A 19,747-nucleotide genomic window follows, 5' to 3' on the forward strand; every position below is an offset into this window, starting at 1 on the left:
AAAGTTATGCTTTTTAAACAACTTGTTTATTGGTACAGCAGGGCTTTTTTAAAGGATATGTTCACCATTTTTCAAGTCTCTCTAAAAACAGTAAGTATTAGTATAACATTGAAACAGGTTGTGCTTGCTGTAATCATTCCTCCTATTCTTACTGGACATTTAGAGATACCTTCTTAATGGACCTTTAGTGAGATACAAAATCCACAGTCCTCATTCTGTGCAATATAAGAAGAAGATAATGTGAATGCTTCAGCAGTCTGAGTTAAATAAAGTGGGTATAAGTTACAGTCTTGAGCTTCAGTCAGACAGTAATTTTGGACTAAAAAAACTAAAATTGAAAGACACCCACTTCATTTGAGCAACAGACTGCTGAAGCCTCAAACAAAAAAGAGAGAGCACCTCCAGAATCTGCTCTAGTGTTTTTTGTCCATGGAGAACCATTGTGACAAGAAGACTCGGGCTGCATTAGAACAAAATGTTGCCTCTCAGCATGAATATATTACAGAAGTGACACATCTTCAAAATCTTGCTGAAGTTGTGATAAAATCAACCAAAAAGCTTTTTTTTTAACTCAAAAGTGGCTATGCTTGGTGTCAGTGAGGAAAACTTCACTAAAACTGCTGGCAAATATGTATTTATTGTGCCACTCTTCATTTCAATTGTTTGAAACACAATGTCAGACACTAGTGTTTTACTGGAGTACACTAACAAAGCAACCATTAAATACCAATAATAAATGATCAGTTATGCTCTGATGACAGTCTTCCAGGTCAATGTTGGGCATATTAAAAATTGTTGGTACCGAACAGTTTATATTTGTGACAATGTGCTCCAATGGGTTAACACTTGTTAGGAGCAGCTGTTTACAGGCAATTAGTATCCACTTAAATATGAATCAGTTTTGTAATTATGATGAAAAGGTTAATAATGTTGTTTTGCACAATTACAGTTAGGGCTCTACTTCAGCTTCAGTGAGAAACACATTACAACATATCAGTATTGAAACTTTGCTTTCAATTAAAAGGGATTTTTGTACCAGTAAGTAAAGTTTATTTAGAATGGCACCTCTTACAGAGCAAGGCCACAAAGTGCTTCACGGGAGTATCTTTTTCAGGAACAATAGTATCATCAAAACAGTAAAACATATCAACAAAAGACCTTAAAAACAGTCCAGTGTAAAGGCGATGGGATGGATGTGGACAACAGCACTGCAGCAGCGTTCTGGACGGTAGAGGGTCCAGGGATGACTAGCCTGAGGCAGGTGAATAGGGAATTGCAGTAGTCTAACTGGGATGACATCAAAGAATGAAAGATCATTTCTAGGTCAAGTTGTGCAACAACAGACCTGAGTTTAGTAATGTTTCTTAAATGGAAAAACATGTACAGGTAAGTGACTTGATATGTTAGTCAAAGTATATAGCCTGATAAAATATAGCACCAAGATTTGACTGTACACATCAAGAAAGGGACCCAATACACTGAGCAACCATTGGAGCTATGCTATCTAAGCAACTATGAGGACCTCAGTCATCAGGTTGTCAGCCATCTAGTCCTTAATAATCAGTTTGTCAGTCTAATCAGGCTTACAAGAGACACACAGTTGGATATCATCAACAGTGATAAGACAGATCTTTAAATTTGCTAATGATATGACTTAAAGAAACTAATATAGGTTCCAAGGCATAACCCTGATGCACACCACAGGAAAGAGCAGCACTTTCAGACCTGTGGGGACCAAGCATCATAGAAAAACTCTTACCTAAGAGATAGGAGGAGAACCAGTCCAGGGTGCTCCCAGAGACATCTACTCACTGCCCAAGCCTTTGAATGAGGATTCTGTGATCTACATTATCAAAAGCTGGTCTTAGATCCAGCAGCACCAAAACATGTCGCTGGAGACCCGGTGAGAGCTGGATCAGTGGAACGTTTTTACGAAAGCTTTGAGATAAAAAGCAGCTTAGATATAGGGCTATGGTTTTTGGGAAGGGATGGTTTAAGGTTAGTTAGTTTCATTTTTTTTTTTCAGAAGAGGCTGCATGTTTAAAATAAGCTGGGAAAACCAGATTTCAGGAAGCTTTTTATAATCCAGACCGGGCATGGACCAAATAGACCAAAGTGTGCTTTGAAGCGTGGAAGTTGGTAAAATGTCTGCAGGGCTTGGGAAGTTTTCATACTGCCCACCAGATCAGTAAGGTTTTACAGGGAAACGGGGGAGAAGCAGTCCAAAATTGAAGGCCAATCAGGAAATGGAGTAGAAGAGCTAGCCCTGACATCGTTAATTTTGTCCACAAAAGAGTTGCATCAGAGGGTGCAGGAGAGACAATGCTGTTGACGGTGTCAAACAGGACTTTAGGGTTGCAATTGAGGGAGGAAATTAGGTTACCAAAGTAAGAAGCCCTCGCATCCTTAACCATGTTCTTAAACTCAGTTAAAAGGTCTTTGTAATAGAGACGATGAACATGGAGCTTGGTAGATTTCCACAGTCACTCTACCCCCCGACATTTAGGCTGGAAACAACGAAAAGTGTCATTTAACCAGAAGGATGAATTGACGGAGGAAGGACGTCTCATTCTACTTAGTGTATCCAAAACAGCGGAGCAATGTGTGTTCAAGTAGTAGAGCAGACTATCAGTGTCAGCGTGCTCAGTAACATGCAGCTCCTCAGAGGAAATAGAGGGAGTCTGTAAATTAAAATGCAATAAAACTGATTTGCACGACCATCTTTGGTCATCTGTAGTTCAGTGCTCACCATTTGACTTTGAAAGCAGCTCCTGAAAACCACAGCGAGTCCCCCACCCCGGCCCGAGGTCCTGGGAGTGCTGATCAAAGTACAATCCGGCGGGCACTGTTCGATTAGGGGGCCGTATTCCATGCTCCTTGGCCAAGTCTCTGTCAGAAATGGGAAATCCAACCTTTAGAAGTGAATAAATCATTCAGTATGAAGGACTTATTCACTATGGAGCGAGCATTTATCAGCGCCATCCTGAGGGGCTCAGACCCACTGCTAGCAACAGCAGAGACCCAAGCCAAGGAGCGCAGGTACTGAGGGCCTGATCCGCCGCACACAGCTGAAGAATTGAACCAAAGATGATCAATTATATGACAATCAATATTTGACTTCAGCCGGTATGTATTTTTTTTTTATACTACAGAAGATTTTACCTTGAGTCTAGCTTACAACTTGTCTGCATTTGGGAACAACAAAGATATACTGGTTTCTATAAATTTCCTTTTAATGTTTTGTGGTTAATTGTCTTGTTGTCATTATTGTCTTTCTTTCATTTTATTGGGGCTCTATCATCCTCTGACTGTAGTGTTATGTGAAATCTGGGTGTCATTTTTGACAAATCTGTGTTTTAACACTCCTGTTAAATCTGTGGTTATGGAGATGCTTGTTCATGCTTTTATTTCTTCTCGTTTGGATTATTGCAATGTACTGTACACTTGTTTAAACAAATCCTCCATGGACCGACCACAAGTTGTACAGAATGCGGCTGCAAGACTGTTGTCTAAGACCCAACAGGAGATCGCACATTACTCCTGTGCTTAAGGCTCTTTATTGGCCTCTGATTGGTTTTAGAGTGCATTTTAAAATTTTAATCATTACTTATAGAGCCTTTCATGGTCAAGCTCCCTGTTATGTCCAGGATCTATTGCACACACACACTTCTGGTCGCTATCTCAGGTCTTCAGGCCAAGACCTTTTAACTGTTCCCAGAATACATTTTAAAACAAGAGGTGATGCTGCTTTCTGTGCGGTGGCTCTGGAACTCTCTCCCTTTAGCCCCGAGAGCCTTGGATTCTGTGTAAACTTTTAGAAAACTCCTAAAGATACATCTTTTTAGACAAGTATTTAACTAGCTATATGGTTTTGTATTTTATGTGTTTATTATGAGTTTACTTACGTCTTTCATAATAGCACTTTTTGTTTGTTTTTGAAACAAACTCAACATACCAGTATACAGCGACATACTGTATGTGACTAACGATTTAGACTGGATCAAAGCTGCTTTTACTGTGTAATAATTGTGTCTCTGCTGGTTGTGTGTGTTTCAGAATGACCAGCAGCTAGACTGTGCCCTGGACCTGATGAGGCGTCTGCCTCCACAGCAGATCGAGAAGAACCTCAGTGACCTCATTGACCTGGTGAGTTGCTGTCTTTGCTTTATGCTGTCAGATTTACTTACAGGTAAAAGACAAGCAGGGTGTAGGCTGTGTCCCCTACAGACACCTTTTAAGAAACACTCTTGCTTTGAATAATTTGTGTGTCATGTGGTTTTCCACCAAAAAAATGTTGGAAATGGGGGGGAAAAACGAAGATTGAGTCAGTGTCTTTTTTTTTTTTTTTTTTTTTTTAATCAGAAAGCGCTTCAGGGATCAGTAACACATTTTTGAGAGGAGGAGGACTTTAAATGCATGTAAATAAAATTCTGTTGTGTTTTATTTTTATTTTTTTTGTTACTACTCATAATGAAGCTCATGTGCTGCAGAGTTTTCATTTAGTGGTTGAATCTCAAAAGAAAACAAAAAGCAGCAATGACAGCACAGACATTTATTTTAAGTCATTCATGGTTGGGTACATTTTTGCTGAATGGAAGAAAAATATCAAGTCAGAAAACCTAAAAACACTTATATTGAAATTGTAAAGGCATTTTCTTTTAATCAAGTCAGCCAGTAAACAGTTGTGTACAAACACGGAGTTTGTTGGTCTCTGGTTTCTGTATGTAGGTGGGCCTTTTGTGGTTTTGTTTCAGTTTCAGTGGGTAACTGTGCAAGTGCGACAGTCATCTGGGTAACTGAAGCTATTTCCAGCGTTTACTATTACACATTAGTAAATTCTCAGTGCAAAAACAACTTAAATTTCTCCCTGTAAAATAACAACCTGTTTCCTTCTTAAAAACTTCTCATTTAGAAATGATTAGACCTGTTCTCTGGACTTTCACAGAGCAGGGCCAGCTGTGTCTGACAAATTAAGCTAAATCAGACACAAATCAAATCACACTTTTACCAGTTTCCATGGCACCTTGTTTTATGGGGATATGCGTTCCTTTCCAGCCGGACCCCCCACCTGCTTACCTTCCTCTTCCCTCACCTTTAACCTCTCTTCCCCCGGGTATCGGCTCTCTCCTCACCCGTTTCAATGTGTCCGGTTGTTAGTGATTATTATCGCAGCTGTCAGTCACCTCCACTGCCAGGCACTTCTTGGCTCCACCATCTCTGCTCAAACTCTTCCTGGCAATTAGGAATCACCTGAAGTCACCTCTTTCTTTCCCGGTTGTCCACACATCTCTCTTTTCTCGTCCTCTCTGTCCTCCATTTTCTTCCCTACCACACTCTTCCCACTTGGTTTCCCCCGGTTTGGGCTGCCAGGTGTGTGTGTGCGCGTTTCTTCAAGGGTGTGCGGGATAACAGGGCCTCCTTTGTGTCTCTGTTCTGATAGGAGGACATACAGAGAGGAGTCCATGTCAGTCTGTGAGAAGTAATTTGTACCCCTTTATCCTCTAGATATTGTGTTTCCCATTGATATTTTATTCCAGCTCCCGTCAGTAACCTCTGCTCATTGAGTGAAGGTGAAATGAGAGACAAGACAAGAACTTCTAGGCTACTTTTGTTTTTGCTGCCTAATCTGTTCCTCCACAGTCTGCAAGTTTCTTTTTAGTTGGCATCTGTTACAGGAAGTCTCATTTGACAAAAATAGATTGTCCGCATGTCTCTTGCTTAAGACAAACGGAACACTTTAAATTAGGTGTCTCTGAGGAATTGAGTTATTACAAACTTTCACAGCACAGATACTTCAGTATGCTCAGCCGTAGAAAACGTGTTAAAGTAATGAGCTCTTTGTTTCCGTGTTTGTGTCCAGGTGCCCAGCCTTTGCGAGGACCTCCTCTCCTCTGTGGATCAGCCCCTGAAGATTGCCCGGGACAAAGTGGTGGGGAAAGACTATCTGCTCTGCGATTACAACCGAGACGGCGACTCCTACAGGTCCAGTTTATAACTGCAATTAGGTCATGGACAGTGAACATAAACTGCAGTTTAGTTCATCTGTCGTCAGACAATAGGCTACAGACAGTGACTGAAACTAACCTGTTAGCTGTTTTTTAATGGATAGTGAATAAAATCAGATTATCTGGCTAAAATAATAATAGTGATGAAACTTTATTTATTCTTTTAAAAACAGAGTTACAAAATGCTTTACATGGTTGAACACAAATTAACAACATTTCAAGACATAGGCAAATTTGTTCCAAATGACTACACTGGAAGGCGGGGTGAAAAGCAGTTTTAGGACCTAGAACATTTCCGTTCTGTGTCTTGAGGTGTTTCACTTTCAATGCGGCACAGGTCTGAATTCGGGTTAATGGCTGCAGTAGCACAAGGTAACATGCACAGACATAAAATGTGTCTTGTTCCTTCTTCTAAGATCACTGTGATAAATAAATAAATCACTCAAGCAATCAAAATCTACTGCACAAAGAACATAAAATCAGTTGTAATAAACTACAAAACACTGTGAACGAGGACATCCTTCTCGTGTCAGAGCCATTTATAAAGGTCACAAATTTGTTGGAGGATTCACTAGAAGAGAAGCAGGAGTTGAGCATCCCTCGCACTCATTATGCTCATTAAAGCTGGGGTAGGTAGCGTTGGAGAACCAGCAAGAGACAGCGAGACTTTGAAAGTATCCAACTGAAAAAATCCCAAAATCAGATGTCCCTCCTAAGCCACTTCCCCGAAACACATTTTCATGCACATGCTACTGAAATAAATTGCTTACCCCAGCTTTAACAAAGTTTTCAATTGCAAAAACATTTAAAAATACATCAGAGATTTAAACTTCAAGAGAACACAATCAAAAACTCTTCTTCCTTCAACTTTTTAAACTCGCCCCCTTTTTCTCCGGCGGTACCACCGCTTCCTCACCGGGTGCTAAAGATTCCTCGAACGTTGTATCATTTTCTGGAAATGTCCTGTTATAGCTGAATGAAGCCATAACGAACAGTAACGTCAAAGAAACCCATGTCTGCATGAGAAACAGACATCACTTTAATAGATAAAGCCGGCAAAGTTATTAAGTCTGAAAAGGGCAAAACCAGAGATAGTGTATAACTGAGAAGTTTAAATGTCACGGTCTCAAAAAACAGAACAGTGGGTAACACAAGTGGGTTTACAGACATTTGGTTAGGTACTTATTTACACAGTTGTCTTCTTTATTACATTAGATCCCCGTGGAGTAATAAGTATGAACCTCCCATTGAAGATGGTGCGATGCCTTCAGCTCGCCTGAGGAAACTCGAGGTCGAAGCCAATAACGCCTTTGACCAGTACAGAGACCTGTGAGTACCAGCCAAGTAAACCATGTGTTTGTTTGTCTTTTATTAACAGTCAGTGTTGGCCTCTTGTAACCTCTAATATCTGTGTTTTTCAGGTACTTTGAGGGTGGTGTGTCCTCGGTGTACCTCTGGGATTTGGATCACGGCTTTGCTGGAGTTATTCTCATCAAGAAGGCCGGGGATGGATCCAAGAAGATCAAAGGGTGCTGGGACTCCATCCATGTGGTGGAGGTGCAGGTGAGAATCAGCTGATAGGAAGCAGGCTGGCGTTTGAACTCGCACCTGCCCAGTCTTTGTTTTTGTATCTTAGCTTTATACATAGTGGCAACAGAGAATAATTATGTCTTCCATGTAGTCCCAGAGTTTAAGTAATAGTTCATGAAGTCATATTGTAAAACACCGAAGGGAAAATCTGTTAATTGTAAACTTTTCATTTTACTTCTTCAACCCTTACTTAACCATTTGTTCTCTTATAGAACAATAACATAGGACCCAAATGGCATAAAGGACAGAACTGGACTTTCTAAAACAATTACATTCTTCATAGAAAAATGTTTTGAATATTTGAATTCCTGGTATGAAGGCAGTGTTTCTAAATTAAGTTTGTCTTGTAAATTATTGCTATACCCTGGCTGCATATTACAGGTTTTGCCAAGTTCAGAGCAGAAATCGACAATCACAAATCTTTGGACAGTGCTAAAGCGTAACACCTTCCATTTTGGAGTATTATCTCATTGCTTGTTGTGTGTTGTTTGAGCAGGAGAAGTCCAGCGGTCGCACTGCTCACTACAAACTCACCTCCACCGTCATGCTGTGGCTCCAGACAACCAAGACCGGCTCCGGTACCATGAACCTGGGCGGCAGCCTCACGAGACAGGTACGGTTGAAACAAATAGAAAACCACTGCTGATACGTCCAGCCTTTCTGTAGTCATTCAGGCACTGAATTTCTTTTCCTCTTTTCACAGATGGAAAAAGATGAGACAGTCGGAGAGTCCTCACCCCACATCGCCAACATCGGCCGCCTTGTCGAAGTCAGTATGACGGCTGATGTCTAATAACACAAATATACCATCATATAGCACCCGTTTGTAAACACACAATGTGCCTGACGTCATAGGGATCTGTTCTAGGATAAAAAAAAAGAAAAGGCAAATAACTAGTTTTAGAGAGACTAGACCATTCAGCATAAAAGTAAAAACAAAAGCATACCATAGGTTATGACCTTCATTTTTCATTGCCTGTCGATTTCAACAAGTAACAAGTTCTATAGGAACTTCTGGATTATCCTTTTTGTTTATTTGCATCAGCAGTTTAAATTCATTGCAGTGTTGTTGCAGAGCTTTAAATGTAAGATGTAAAGGTTATAGTCTGTAACCTGTAATACTTCACATAGTACAACACCAGTGATGAAAAACCTTTCAGCCACATAGCCAAGCCGGTGTCACTTGTTCAGCATAATGTGCATCACACTTCTCACATCTCCAGTGAAAGCAGTTGTCTGAGAATGTAGTCGTGGGAAAAATAGAGGCGGGGGTCATGCTAAAAGTTAATGTCTTGATTCTCATTCCAGGATATGGAGAACAAGATTCGCTCCACACTGAATGAAATCTACTTTGGCAAGACCAAGGACATAGTCAACGGCCTGAGGTAAAACTACATGAGTTGTTTGCTTAACCACCCTCGGTCCTTTTACAGCACTTCCAGACAGCAGAAGCCGCAGAAACTTTGTTTTTCTAAGTGTACCAGTCTTACTGAGAGCAGTTTACTTCTGCATCTCCATCTGTTCAACAGATATTTTCTTACCCCTCCTGTCAATTTCTGTCATTTCTTATGTGATATTTTCTTTAAACCTACCATGGCTGCCCTTTTTTTCGGTTGCATTTTGTTCTGTATTCACTTCACCTCCTCCTCCCCCTATCCCTTTCTTCAACCTCTCCTGCTTATCTTATTTTTTATCGCCTTTGTCCATTATTTTTCCTTACTGTCTGTCCTTCTGTCGATCCCCTGCTGCCTCTCTTCTGTGCTCCAGATCTATTGAATCTTTGCCTGATAACCAAAAGTACCGGCAGCTCCAGAAGGAGCTGTCGCAGGTCCTCACCCAGCGTCAGATCTTCATTGACTAGGGTCAGAGGTACATCCTGCAACCTGGCATGGAGAAGTGTGTGTGTGTGTGTGTGTGTGTGTGTGAGAGCAGGAAATGAACAAAGGAAAATGTTTTAGTCTATAAAGACTAACTGATAGATAACTTTATTTTATATATATATATATATATATACACACACACACACTCAATTAATAAATAAAAAGCTTACCATAAGTGATGCACCTTTAAAACAGGACCAGTCAAAAATGATATATGTAAAAAGTGACCGAACAAATTGTGTAGAAAACACAGCCATGTCTCAGGAAACGGCCAACTGTCACGTGTCATTCAAATTTTCACAGCTGTGGGCACAAACGACTTTCTGAATCGTTCTGCGGAGCGTCTTGCCATCTTAAACCGCTCACCCGACACAGTTTTTAGACTTCTAAAAACACCAAAGAGTGGATGATCTTCAAACTGAAGTATTGTCTGAACTGTCCTCCTGGTTCTTTCCTCCAAATCCGTCTTTAATGAATCAGGAGTCAATCCAATTAACCCAATGAACTGGTCTTTTTAATAAACTTCTTATAACGGCATGAAACAAGGCACCGGCTACATCACATCAGCTTCTTACTGACCTCGAAGGACCTGAATGTCCTGAGGAAAAAACAACCACAACGATAACGTTTTCTGAGCAGTTAAGTTTAATTTCCTATCAGTATATTTATAATAGGAAGCAATTTAAAGCTGTTGAGTTTTGATAAGTTGGTGATGCTCCCTCTGTCTTTATCACAAGTTAATAACAAACTTCCTTGTTTTACTAATTTTAAGATTCAGGTAACTAATGTCGCACCATCTGACAAATCTAGTCTACCTCATCTCTGTAGGCCTAGTGTCCTATATTGACTCGCGTACCATTGGATGACGATCTATTCTGATGTAATTAAGATTGGCCAATGATCACATTTTGAATACTTTATGTAGGTCAGAGATATGAGATTTAGATTTAGCTGTTATCCACAACAGGCCAAAACTGAAAGTACAGTAGAAAATGATCATCAGAAAAGCCCAATTTAAATGTGGTTGTGAGGTTTCAGGCTGTGTGTGTGAGACTGTATGCTACATGAACATATTTGCATGCTCCTCCGAGTGTTGAAGATTGAGCAGCTGTGTACGCATGTAATGCAGGTTTTGTTTACCTTTGAGTCTAACAGACGATCTCTGTGAGGGAGCGACACACTAACAATGTTAGAGTATTTAAATTAGTCACCGCCCCTGATGTTTTGCAGTTTGTTGCCCTAATAAGGTTTTCTGAAATGTGTGTAGCACTTTGTCCCATCAAAGGAAAACACGTTTTGTAGAAAGTGTGTGAGTGTGAAGAAACAACACTGAGATAGGAACAAACACATTCACCCCCGTCTGATTAACAGGGTTGTTTTATTATTAAAGTATGATTTAAATATAAAAGTAAGATTTTGTGTATTTTAATTTCATATTTGCACATAAAATGATGAGCTGTGCATGTTAAAATAACAACAAAGTGCAGAAAGTAATGGATGGTGTAAGAAAGTGTAGGCACAAGGATGAACTGCATGGTAACAAATAATTTGTTTAATTTGCCTGACATTAATGTTGTGCAGTGTGTACACACATTCCCCACTATCTTCTCCCCACAGAGAAGGAGAACTGGAGTGTGATGTCTATATAACTAATACTTTTAAAGAGATTCAGTTTTTCTCTTGTACTTACAGACTGTGTGTCTCTGTCTCGCTGGAGAAACTTTTTTTTCTTTGTCTCTCTCTTGCAGTGTTTTTTACATCTGATTTTGCACATGCTGATTGTCTCCCCCCTCTTTGTGTCCCCCCCACAGGACTGTTCAGACTCTGGCTGACAAGTCAAAGCAGGAGGCTCTGAGGGTCGACCTGATGGATGCACTCAAACGCAAGCATAACAGCTAGAGATGCTACTGTTGTTTTTCTTCTGTCTCTCACTCTCTCTCCGCCTCGTGTCTGCCATCTCTTCGTTTCTTTATGTCTCTCCCTCCATACCTGTTTCAGTGCTGCACTCTTGTTTATTTGTGGAAAAAACAAAAAAGGAGAAAATGCTTAGCTTTGTTTATTGTTTTTTTTGTTTTTTCCTGTCCGGTTTCGTTTTCATGCATCTCATCTGCCATGAAGCCATTCACTCCCTCTCTCTCTCTTCACCCCTCTCTTCTCTCTCTCTCTCTGCCTCTTTCCCATGTTATGAATATAATGATAGTATTACCACGGTTAATGATAATCTTACAGTGTGAGGGTCATTGTAGTAATAATCCCTGATGTTCTCACAGCTGATGTGCCCTCTGTCTGTTTCAAATGAGTGATTTTTTTTTGGCCCCACTCTTCCTCCGTGACGAGGAAACGGACACGGACTGTGGTGTAAGCTCGGCGGGGCTGTCATTAAAGACATAAAGATTTTGTTGCACCTATTTTTGTCCACGACACGCCCCCACCCCAATATATTTGTATAAAATTATTACTGTCCGTGTATAACTGTCATTATTCTGGGCGACGTAAACAGCGTGACCACGAGGGCGGCCTTTAGTTTTTTACTGTTTATTCCACTAATGCATGTGAGCCTGTGTGCGATCCTGGGGGCTGCAGCGAGTGGAAAAGTAGACTTATCAAACATGGGGATGGACTTGTTATAATCACCGGGTGATTACACCCACATCGTCAACCCAACCCCTTACACTGTGTATAACATGACAGTTTGCCTCCCTTCTGTTCTGCTTATTCAACTTTTCTCTGTCCTCACCTACTATGTCTTTGTTGGGGGTCACAGTTTTGTCTTTGTGTCTCAGTGGAAACCTTTGACCGTTTCCATTTTGGAGGGGAATCTTTTGTTGTATTTTTGTTTTGTTTTTATTTTGTAAAGCTTATGATTCATATTGTATTAGAGCCTCCAGCAACAATAAAAACTGTAAAAAGCTACTCTTGCTCTTATTTTTTTACTCTGCATTTCTTATTTATGTGCCACACTCATGGCCACACTGTGCAGGTAGTGGACAAAATAACAGAAATACTTTGATTAGAAGGAACTGCATTACTACTACAAACACTGCTATCCAGGTGGGCCAGACTTTACTTTACTTTACTTTACTTTAACTCTTGGCACCCACAGGTAAAGGCTGAGGTTACAGATAATGAATGATAAAGTGAAACAGTTGTGATAATATAAACTATCCTCATTGGAGAAGTTATAATTGTTGGCAAACAGTGTACATCAATAAGCACTTTTCCATGTATCTGCTTATAGCTACATTCTTTACTGTGTTTACTTTTATTACATTACAGTTACTACTGTTACTGCCTATGAATGCTAAATATGGGCAGTTAAAGTGTTATGGTCACATTAGGTCGCACACCAGTTAGCAGCATTTGTCGTCAGCCTGCTTATTTTATTTTATATCCTGACCGATACCGGATTTGTGAGAGTGAAAAGAGTTTCAACGAGAGTCTGCAGCATGTTGGGCTGTAACGTTGGAGGTAAATAATAATTACCATGATAACATGGTAATGTTTGGCAGGTACATTGTCCTCTTAGTTTAGCGTGTTAGCATACTAACGTCAACATTTCAGTGCCGTAAAAAAACTAAACTAAACTTAAGACTGGTGAAAATACATTTAGTACAGTTACTTAAGTATTTACTTTTTCAGTACTTCGACTTCAGTTCAGAGGCAAATGCTTTTCAGTCAATACATTTCTTTTGCAACTAAATACTAGTTAGGCTATTACTTTGCAGATTAAGATTAATTAGCCAAATATAATCGCCGGGGTAAAATTTACAAGGTACCCAACAGTTGCCTATTAAAGTAATTAAAATTACCTCCAGCTTCAGTGTACTGTTAACATTACATCTAATCATTATAACATCTGGCAATATAATCAGTAGACTACTTTTACTTTGGTACTTGAAGCTATATTTTGATGCTAATACTTTTGTGCTGTACCTAAGTGAACTTTTGATTGTATTAGTATTAGTAGTATTTATACATTGTAGTTTTTCATAGGCAGAAATGATAGTGGTTTGGTCCACTGCCTGCTTTCCCGTTACTTCATCCACACACACAACTCTCCGGAGGGAGAGAAAGTTTGAACCGCTTCAGTAGTTATGGGACTCCAGTAACTTTGTCAGGCTGGCAGGGCTGTTTTATTCACAGATGAAATGATGTTCTAAGTGGTAATTAACAACAAGCCTCCTCCACAGGCGGCTCATCTGCTGCTGTGAAAAGGGAATCGCCGGGGAAAAGTAGGCTAGGCTACGAAATGCCAGTTGTCTTTGATAAAACTGATAAAGTCAGAGCAGACAGATACAGGCAGAGAGAGAGAGAGGTTTAGGTGTGTGCTTGGTGCAAGGTGAGCAGAGTACCTACTGTAGTTTGTGAGTAAACACTAAAATAAGAATTAGCGAATTAAAATGGTGAGATTAGAAGTAACCTAGCCTACTACAAAAGGAGTCATGTATTCTTTCCAATTAAAATATATTAGAAATGGCCTATTTTTGAGTTGGATTTTATTTGTAGCTACAAAACAGCTCCCTCCAGTGAATAAGCGACTTTTCTAGTAATCATTGGTTCATTGTGACCATACAATTGAATGGACCCCAGTGAGAATAGCCAGTGTTACAGTATTTCTGAATTGCTAAAACACATTTTTTAAATGTTTCTCTCGCTTTCTCAAAACCTTAAACACAAATCACCAAACTTAAGCTACACTGTCAAAACCTTTGACTTTTCTTGCTATATCAAACAATTGCTTCAGAACTATGTTATGTTTACACAAAACCAAACACTGTTTTCAGGTAACACACACATCCAGCTAATGCATAAACACTACACAGCAGTCATTACACACTACAGAGATAAATGCAAAACACTGCACTCAGGGCAGAGCAGGGGAAAAAATATATTATGAAGTACTTGTACAATCCTGCACACGTATACAGTAAATGTAGTCACAAAATATGCAGCAGATCAATAGCAAGCAATGTCTTGGAATCATTCTGCCTCAGCATCATGCCTCTGGGCATGGTCAGGCCACAGGACCTCATCAACGTCACAGGCATTCCTGTCTCTTGCTAAGCAATGGGGAAAGAATCCTTTAGCATGCCGAATCCAACCTTGAATCGCTTCCACTCCAATGTTGTCACATGCTGCATCCATTGACTGAATGAGATTTTCCTGTGTGTCATAGACCTTCCACCTCCATGCAGAAAAAAATTCTTCAATGGGATTAAGGAAGGGTGAGTATGGTGGGAGGCACACATTTATAAAACGTAGGTTATTTTCAAACCACTCAAATTCTAGGACCACGGTGAAAGTTGATATTGTCCCAGATTACCACATACATGGGATGCTCTGCCTCTCTGTTCACATCTCAGTGCTTCCTGTAGAGCATACAGAAACATAAGATGGGCAGTGTTGTAAGGCCTTAAAGTCACATAGCGGTGAATAACCCTGTAGCTGCTGATGGCAGCACATATGGTCACGTTGCCCTGGCAACTCTACAATGGCACGTTGACCAATACAGTTTTTCTTGATTGTTTACACACATTTTCTGAAAGAATGCCTCATATTCTCAGAACTCTATACACAAATCAAAAAACACACACAATGGGCAAAACTCCTCAATTCTCCTGCAAAATGAAACTTTACATTCAAAACAATGTTATTTCTTCTCAAAAATGGTATTTTGTTTTCAAATGACACAAACCATCATATGAATAGACATTCTTTTTTTGTTCAGTGTTACACTTGCTACAGACAGTACATACATAAGTGTGTTGTAAAATATTTGAGAATATTGTTTTTATACTCAGAACAGTGTGTATGTATCTATCTATCTCACAAAAACAGTGTACATCCCATTCCCAACCAACACAAAGTTGCACATACACTACATACAAAACAACAGAAGAATTTACTGTACAGTTACAGTAAAAAAAACAAAAACCTAAAAACAAACTATGCTGCATCCTCTCTTCTGTTGCGGTCTGGCCACAGCACCTCATCCACATCACAAGCAATGTTTTCCCTGGCCAAGCAGCGGGGGAAATATCGCCTAGCATGGCGATTCCAGCCATGAAAAGCATCAGCTGCTATATCTCCACATGCATCCTCCATAGCTTGAAGAGGTATACGCTTTTGTGGATTTCGGTCATACACTTTCCATCTCCAGGATATCTCAATAGGATTGAGGAATGGAGAATATGGAGGGAGATAAACAACTAAAAAGCGTGAGTGGGCAGTGAACCAGTTACGAACCTGCTCTGGGCCATCTACCTGATCTGGTGGAATGAGTGTGTTGTGTAGGGTGTCCAGGAATGTGATTGGATGGGCGGTGTTGTAGGGACCAAGGGTAGCATGGTGATGGATGACGCCGTGGTGGGTAATCACTGCGCACATTGTGATGTTCCCTCTGCACTGGCCAGGGACTTCAACAATGGCACGCTGGCCGATGACATTCCTTCCCCTCTTTCGTCTTTTTGTGAGGTTGAACAACCTCATCAATGAAGATGAACTGGTGCTCCACTGCAGCCACCTCTAGCTCAAGGACTCTCTGAAACACACATGACAATATCAGAAATAGACATGGAGTGGTCACTATTGTGAAGCACAATCATTGTGATTACAATATTGAAATATGTATAATTTACTGTATACAGTGTTGAGAGTATGCATCAATTGTGGGACTCACTTGCACATAGTTATATCGCAATTCTTTGACTCTCTGAATTGCGTTCAAATGGCACCCTGTAGACCTGCTTCATCCTGAGATGATTTCTGCGCAAGACACGGTCCAGTGTTGATAAGCTTACCCTATCAATATTTTGAAATATGTCATTGTTTTCTAGGACCATGTTTGTGATTTCAGTTTCCTGTTCAGGAGACAGAAGATGTTCCCGACCACCTTGTGTTGGTAATCTTTCAGTTCTGCCAAACAAATAGTAAAATACTGTAAATACAAAGTAGGTATACATTTCCTAAATACTAGAAACATACTTTAGAGTATTTTTACAGTCCTACAGAACAATCCACAGGCAATACTGTACTACTGTACTCATTGCAGTACTGTATTGATATGCAGTACTGCAATTTGCTAGTGAGAGTAGATTTCTTTCCTATTCTCATTTCTGAAAATCCGGATGATGGATGCTACAGTGTACCTGCTCAGATTTGGCTGTACTCTTTGCCCAGCCTCCCTCATTGTTAGACCATGGTTGACCACATGATCAACCAAAGTGGCTCGGATCTCAGAGATTACGGTCCTTGGCCTTCCTCGTCCTCGTCCCCGTCCTCTCACTCTCACGGCTCTGCCTCTGTTTCCAATGTTGGCATCCATTGCTCCATTGAAGAGCTCACCTGTTGCCCTTTTATGCTAAAGCTCTGATTGCTAATTGGAAAACTGTGTGACGAGTATTTGCCCTTGTGATGAGTCAGTGTGCATATTTGAATGTTAATATTAAAAATATCTTTTTAATATTAAGATTTTTTTGCTTTATGGCCCTGTATACATGGGCTGCATTACATTCAACACAGTAAAGATGTACAGTAACTCAATAGTGCTGTATAATCTCTGGACATGATTACTTACTTGTACATATTGATATCATAGCTCTTTTACCCTTTCAGAATTTCTCTCAAATGGTACTCTGTGGGCTTGTTTGAGACTTATCAGGTTGCGTTTCAGGACACGGTCAATTGTGGAGAGACTCACACTGTTGATTCCTTCAAAGTTCATGTTGTCTTCCTCAACTCGCTGTTGTATTTCACGCAGACGAATGAGATTATTTTGAAGGACCATATTGACAATAATGGTCTCCTGCTGTTGTGAGAACATACCTCTCCTTCCACCGGCATGTGGCAGTCTTTCAATTCTAGCAAATAAAACCTCTTGTTAGAATTGTACAAACAGGCCTAATGCATTGAAATGTCACCAAATATGTACAATACATAAAATACTGTTATTTTTACTGTTATACTACTATTAGTTTTACTGTAATACTGCAAGAAAAGGGACAATTTTTATACATGTTACAGTAATTTACTGAGATGTTCCACAACTGTACATACTCTACTGTAAGTTTGAGGGACCACAAATGATAGTACACTTACCTGTTCTCTTCTCTGAATGTCCTGACAATGGAGGCAACAGAGAACCTGCTTATATTTGGTTGAACACGTAGTCCTGCTTCCCTCCATGAACCAGAACATGGTGTATGATTGTTGCTCTAATTTCATTGGAAATTATGGCCCTCCTCCTCCTCCTCCTCCTCCTTCACCTTCACCTTCACCTTCACCTTCACCTTCACCTTCACCTTCACCTTCACCTTCACCTTCACCTTCACCTTCACCTTCACCTTCACCTTCTCTCCTGCACTCCATTGTGAAAATCACACATGCCATCTGGATTTGACATGGCTTTATATCCTTATTACTGATTAGGTGCAACACATTACTGATTTGAAACAGGTGTGTTCAATTTTGAGTGCTTGTGTGTTACCGATGACAACAGTGTGTTGCTTGTGTTTCACTTTTGTGTTGTGCCATTCTGAGTTGAAGTGCACGAAAATGCTACATGTGCTTTGTGAATGACAATGTGTTTACAGTTTTGCACAAAGAGTGATTCCGATTTGCTAGTTGTGTCTAACCACATGAGAAGTGTTTAAAGTTCTGCAAATTGTGTGATTCAATCAATAAAGTGGTTTGTACACTTGCAACTTTGGTTTTGCAAATGGATTTTAGTGTTTTAGCAATTCAGAAATACTGTAATGCTGGTGCTGATGGGGTTCCAAGTAAAGAATAATAATACAATACATATAAATACAATAAAGAAAAGTTACAAAGATGTTTGTGTATGCTGTCAATTATAGTTCTTAGAAAGAAAGAATCGGTGTCAGCAGGTCAGACCGTTAAATAATCAGTAATTGGAATCAGCCGGGAAAAATGCAATCGTTGCATCTCTTAAGCTACTATAACTAACACTGCCATAAGCCTGTGTGAACTGATATTAGGGTTAATATTAGTATTAGATCTACCATTGTGTTGTGTTTGCGCATTATCATGTTAAGTGGCCGATCAGGTGGCTTGCTGCGGTTGAATATCTAAGTAAGAGACGTACCTAAAACCTAAAATACTAGCCGTGAAGGACGCCAGATAATTAGGATAATATGACCGATGGCCAGCCTGGACCTAAATCATATTTAAACAACTATTGCTTTGTGTTGTTGGCCAGATAAAAAGACAATTTGGTAACATCACAGTCTCCATTCATCATCAACCGCTTATCCTGCGTACAGGGTCGCAGGGGGGATGGAGCCAATCCCAGCTGACATCGGGCGCAAGGCGTGGTACACCCTGGACAGGTCGCCAGTCCATCACATAACAACCACTCACGCCTAAGGACAATTTAGGGTCACCAATTAACCTAGACTGCATGTCTTTGGATGGTGGGAGGAAGCCGGAGCACCCGGAGAGAACCCACACAGACACGGGGAGAACATGCAAACTCCACACAGAAAGGCCGGGGCAACCGGGGTTTGAACCCACGACCTTCTTGCTGGGAGGCGATAGTTACACTAATAATAGCAGTAAGACTTCCCTCTGTTCACACATAGGCTATCCTATACAAGTACCATTTTGGCTTCATTATTTGTGTCCCCTTCAAAAATGTTGCTTGAGAAATTTTATGTTTATAGCTCCTGTGTGTGTGTGTGTGTGTGTATACACAGTGGGTACGGAAAGTATTCAGACCCCTTTAAATTTTTCACTCTTTGTTTCATTGCAGCCATTTTCCAAAAATCAAAAAAGTTCATTTTATTTCTCAGTAATGTACACTCAGCACCCCATCTTGACAGAAAAAAATAGAAATGTAGAAATTTTTGCAAATTTATTAAAAAAGAAATACTGAAATATCACATGGTCATAAGTATTCAGACCCTTTGCTCAGTATTTAGTAGAAGCACCCTTTTGATCTAATACAGCCATGAGTCGTTTTGGGAAAGATGCAACAAGTTTTTCACATCTGGATTTGGGTATCCTCTGCCATTCCTCCTTGCAGATCCTCTCCAGTTCTGTCAGGTTGGATGGTAAACGTTGGTGAACAGCCATTTTCAGGTCTCTCCAGAGATGCTCAATTGGGTTTAAGTCAGGGCTCTGGCTGGGCCATTCAAGAACAGCCACGGAGTTGTTGTGAAGCCACTCCTTCGTTATTTTAGCGGTGTGCTTAGGGTCATTGTCTTGTTGGAAGGTAAACCTTCGGCCCAGTCTGAGGTCCAGAGCACTCTGGAA

At 40.3% G+C, this 19,747-nt stretch overlaps 1 protein-coding gene across 1 annotated transcript in view; it reads left to right on the forward strand.

The window, feature by feature from the left end:
- The window catches only part of capzb (capping actin protein of muscle Z-line subunit beta), a 17,255-nt gene extending 4,867 nt beyond the window's left edge, over positions 1-12,388 (forward strand). The window contains exons 2-9 of the mRNA XM_046075830.1: positions 4,057-4,146; positions 5,861-5,982; positions 7,221-7,334; positions 7,427-7,568; positions 8,092-8,208; positions 8,299-8,364; positions 8,904-8,980; positions 11,287-12,388. Coding sequence (XP_045931786.1) covers positions 4,057-4,146; positions 5,861-5,982; positions 7,221-7,334; positions 7,427-7,568; positions 8,092-8,208; positions 8,299-8,364; positions 8,904-8,980; positions 11,287-11,374 — 816 coding nt within the window. The 3' untranslated portion in view covers positions 11,375-12,388. The remainder of the gene's footprint in view (positions 1-4,056; positions 4,147-5,860; positions 5,983-7,220; positions 7,335-7,426; positions 7,569-8,091; positions 8,209-8,298; positions 8,365-8,903; positions 8,981-11,286) is intronic.
- The last annotated feature ends 7,359 nt before the right edge of the window (positions 12,389-19,747 follow it).

This window comes from Micropterus dolomieu, linkage group LG18 (genome assembly GCF_021292245.1).
Source record: "Micropterus dolomieu isolate WLL.071019.BEF.003 ecotype Adirondacks linkage group LG18, ASM2129224v1, whole genome shotgun sequence".
NCBI classification, from domain to species: domain Eukaryota; kingdom Metazoa; phylum Chordata; class Actinopteri; order Centrarchiformes; family Centrarchidae; genus Micropterus; species Micropterus dolomieu.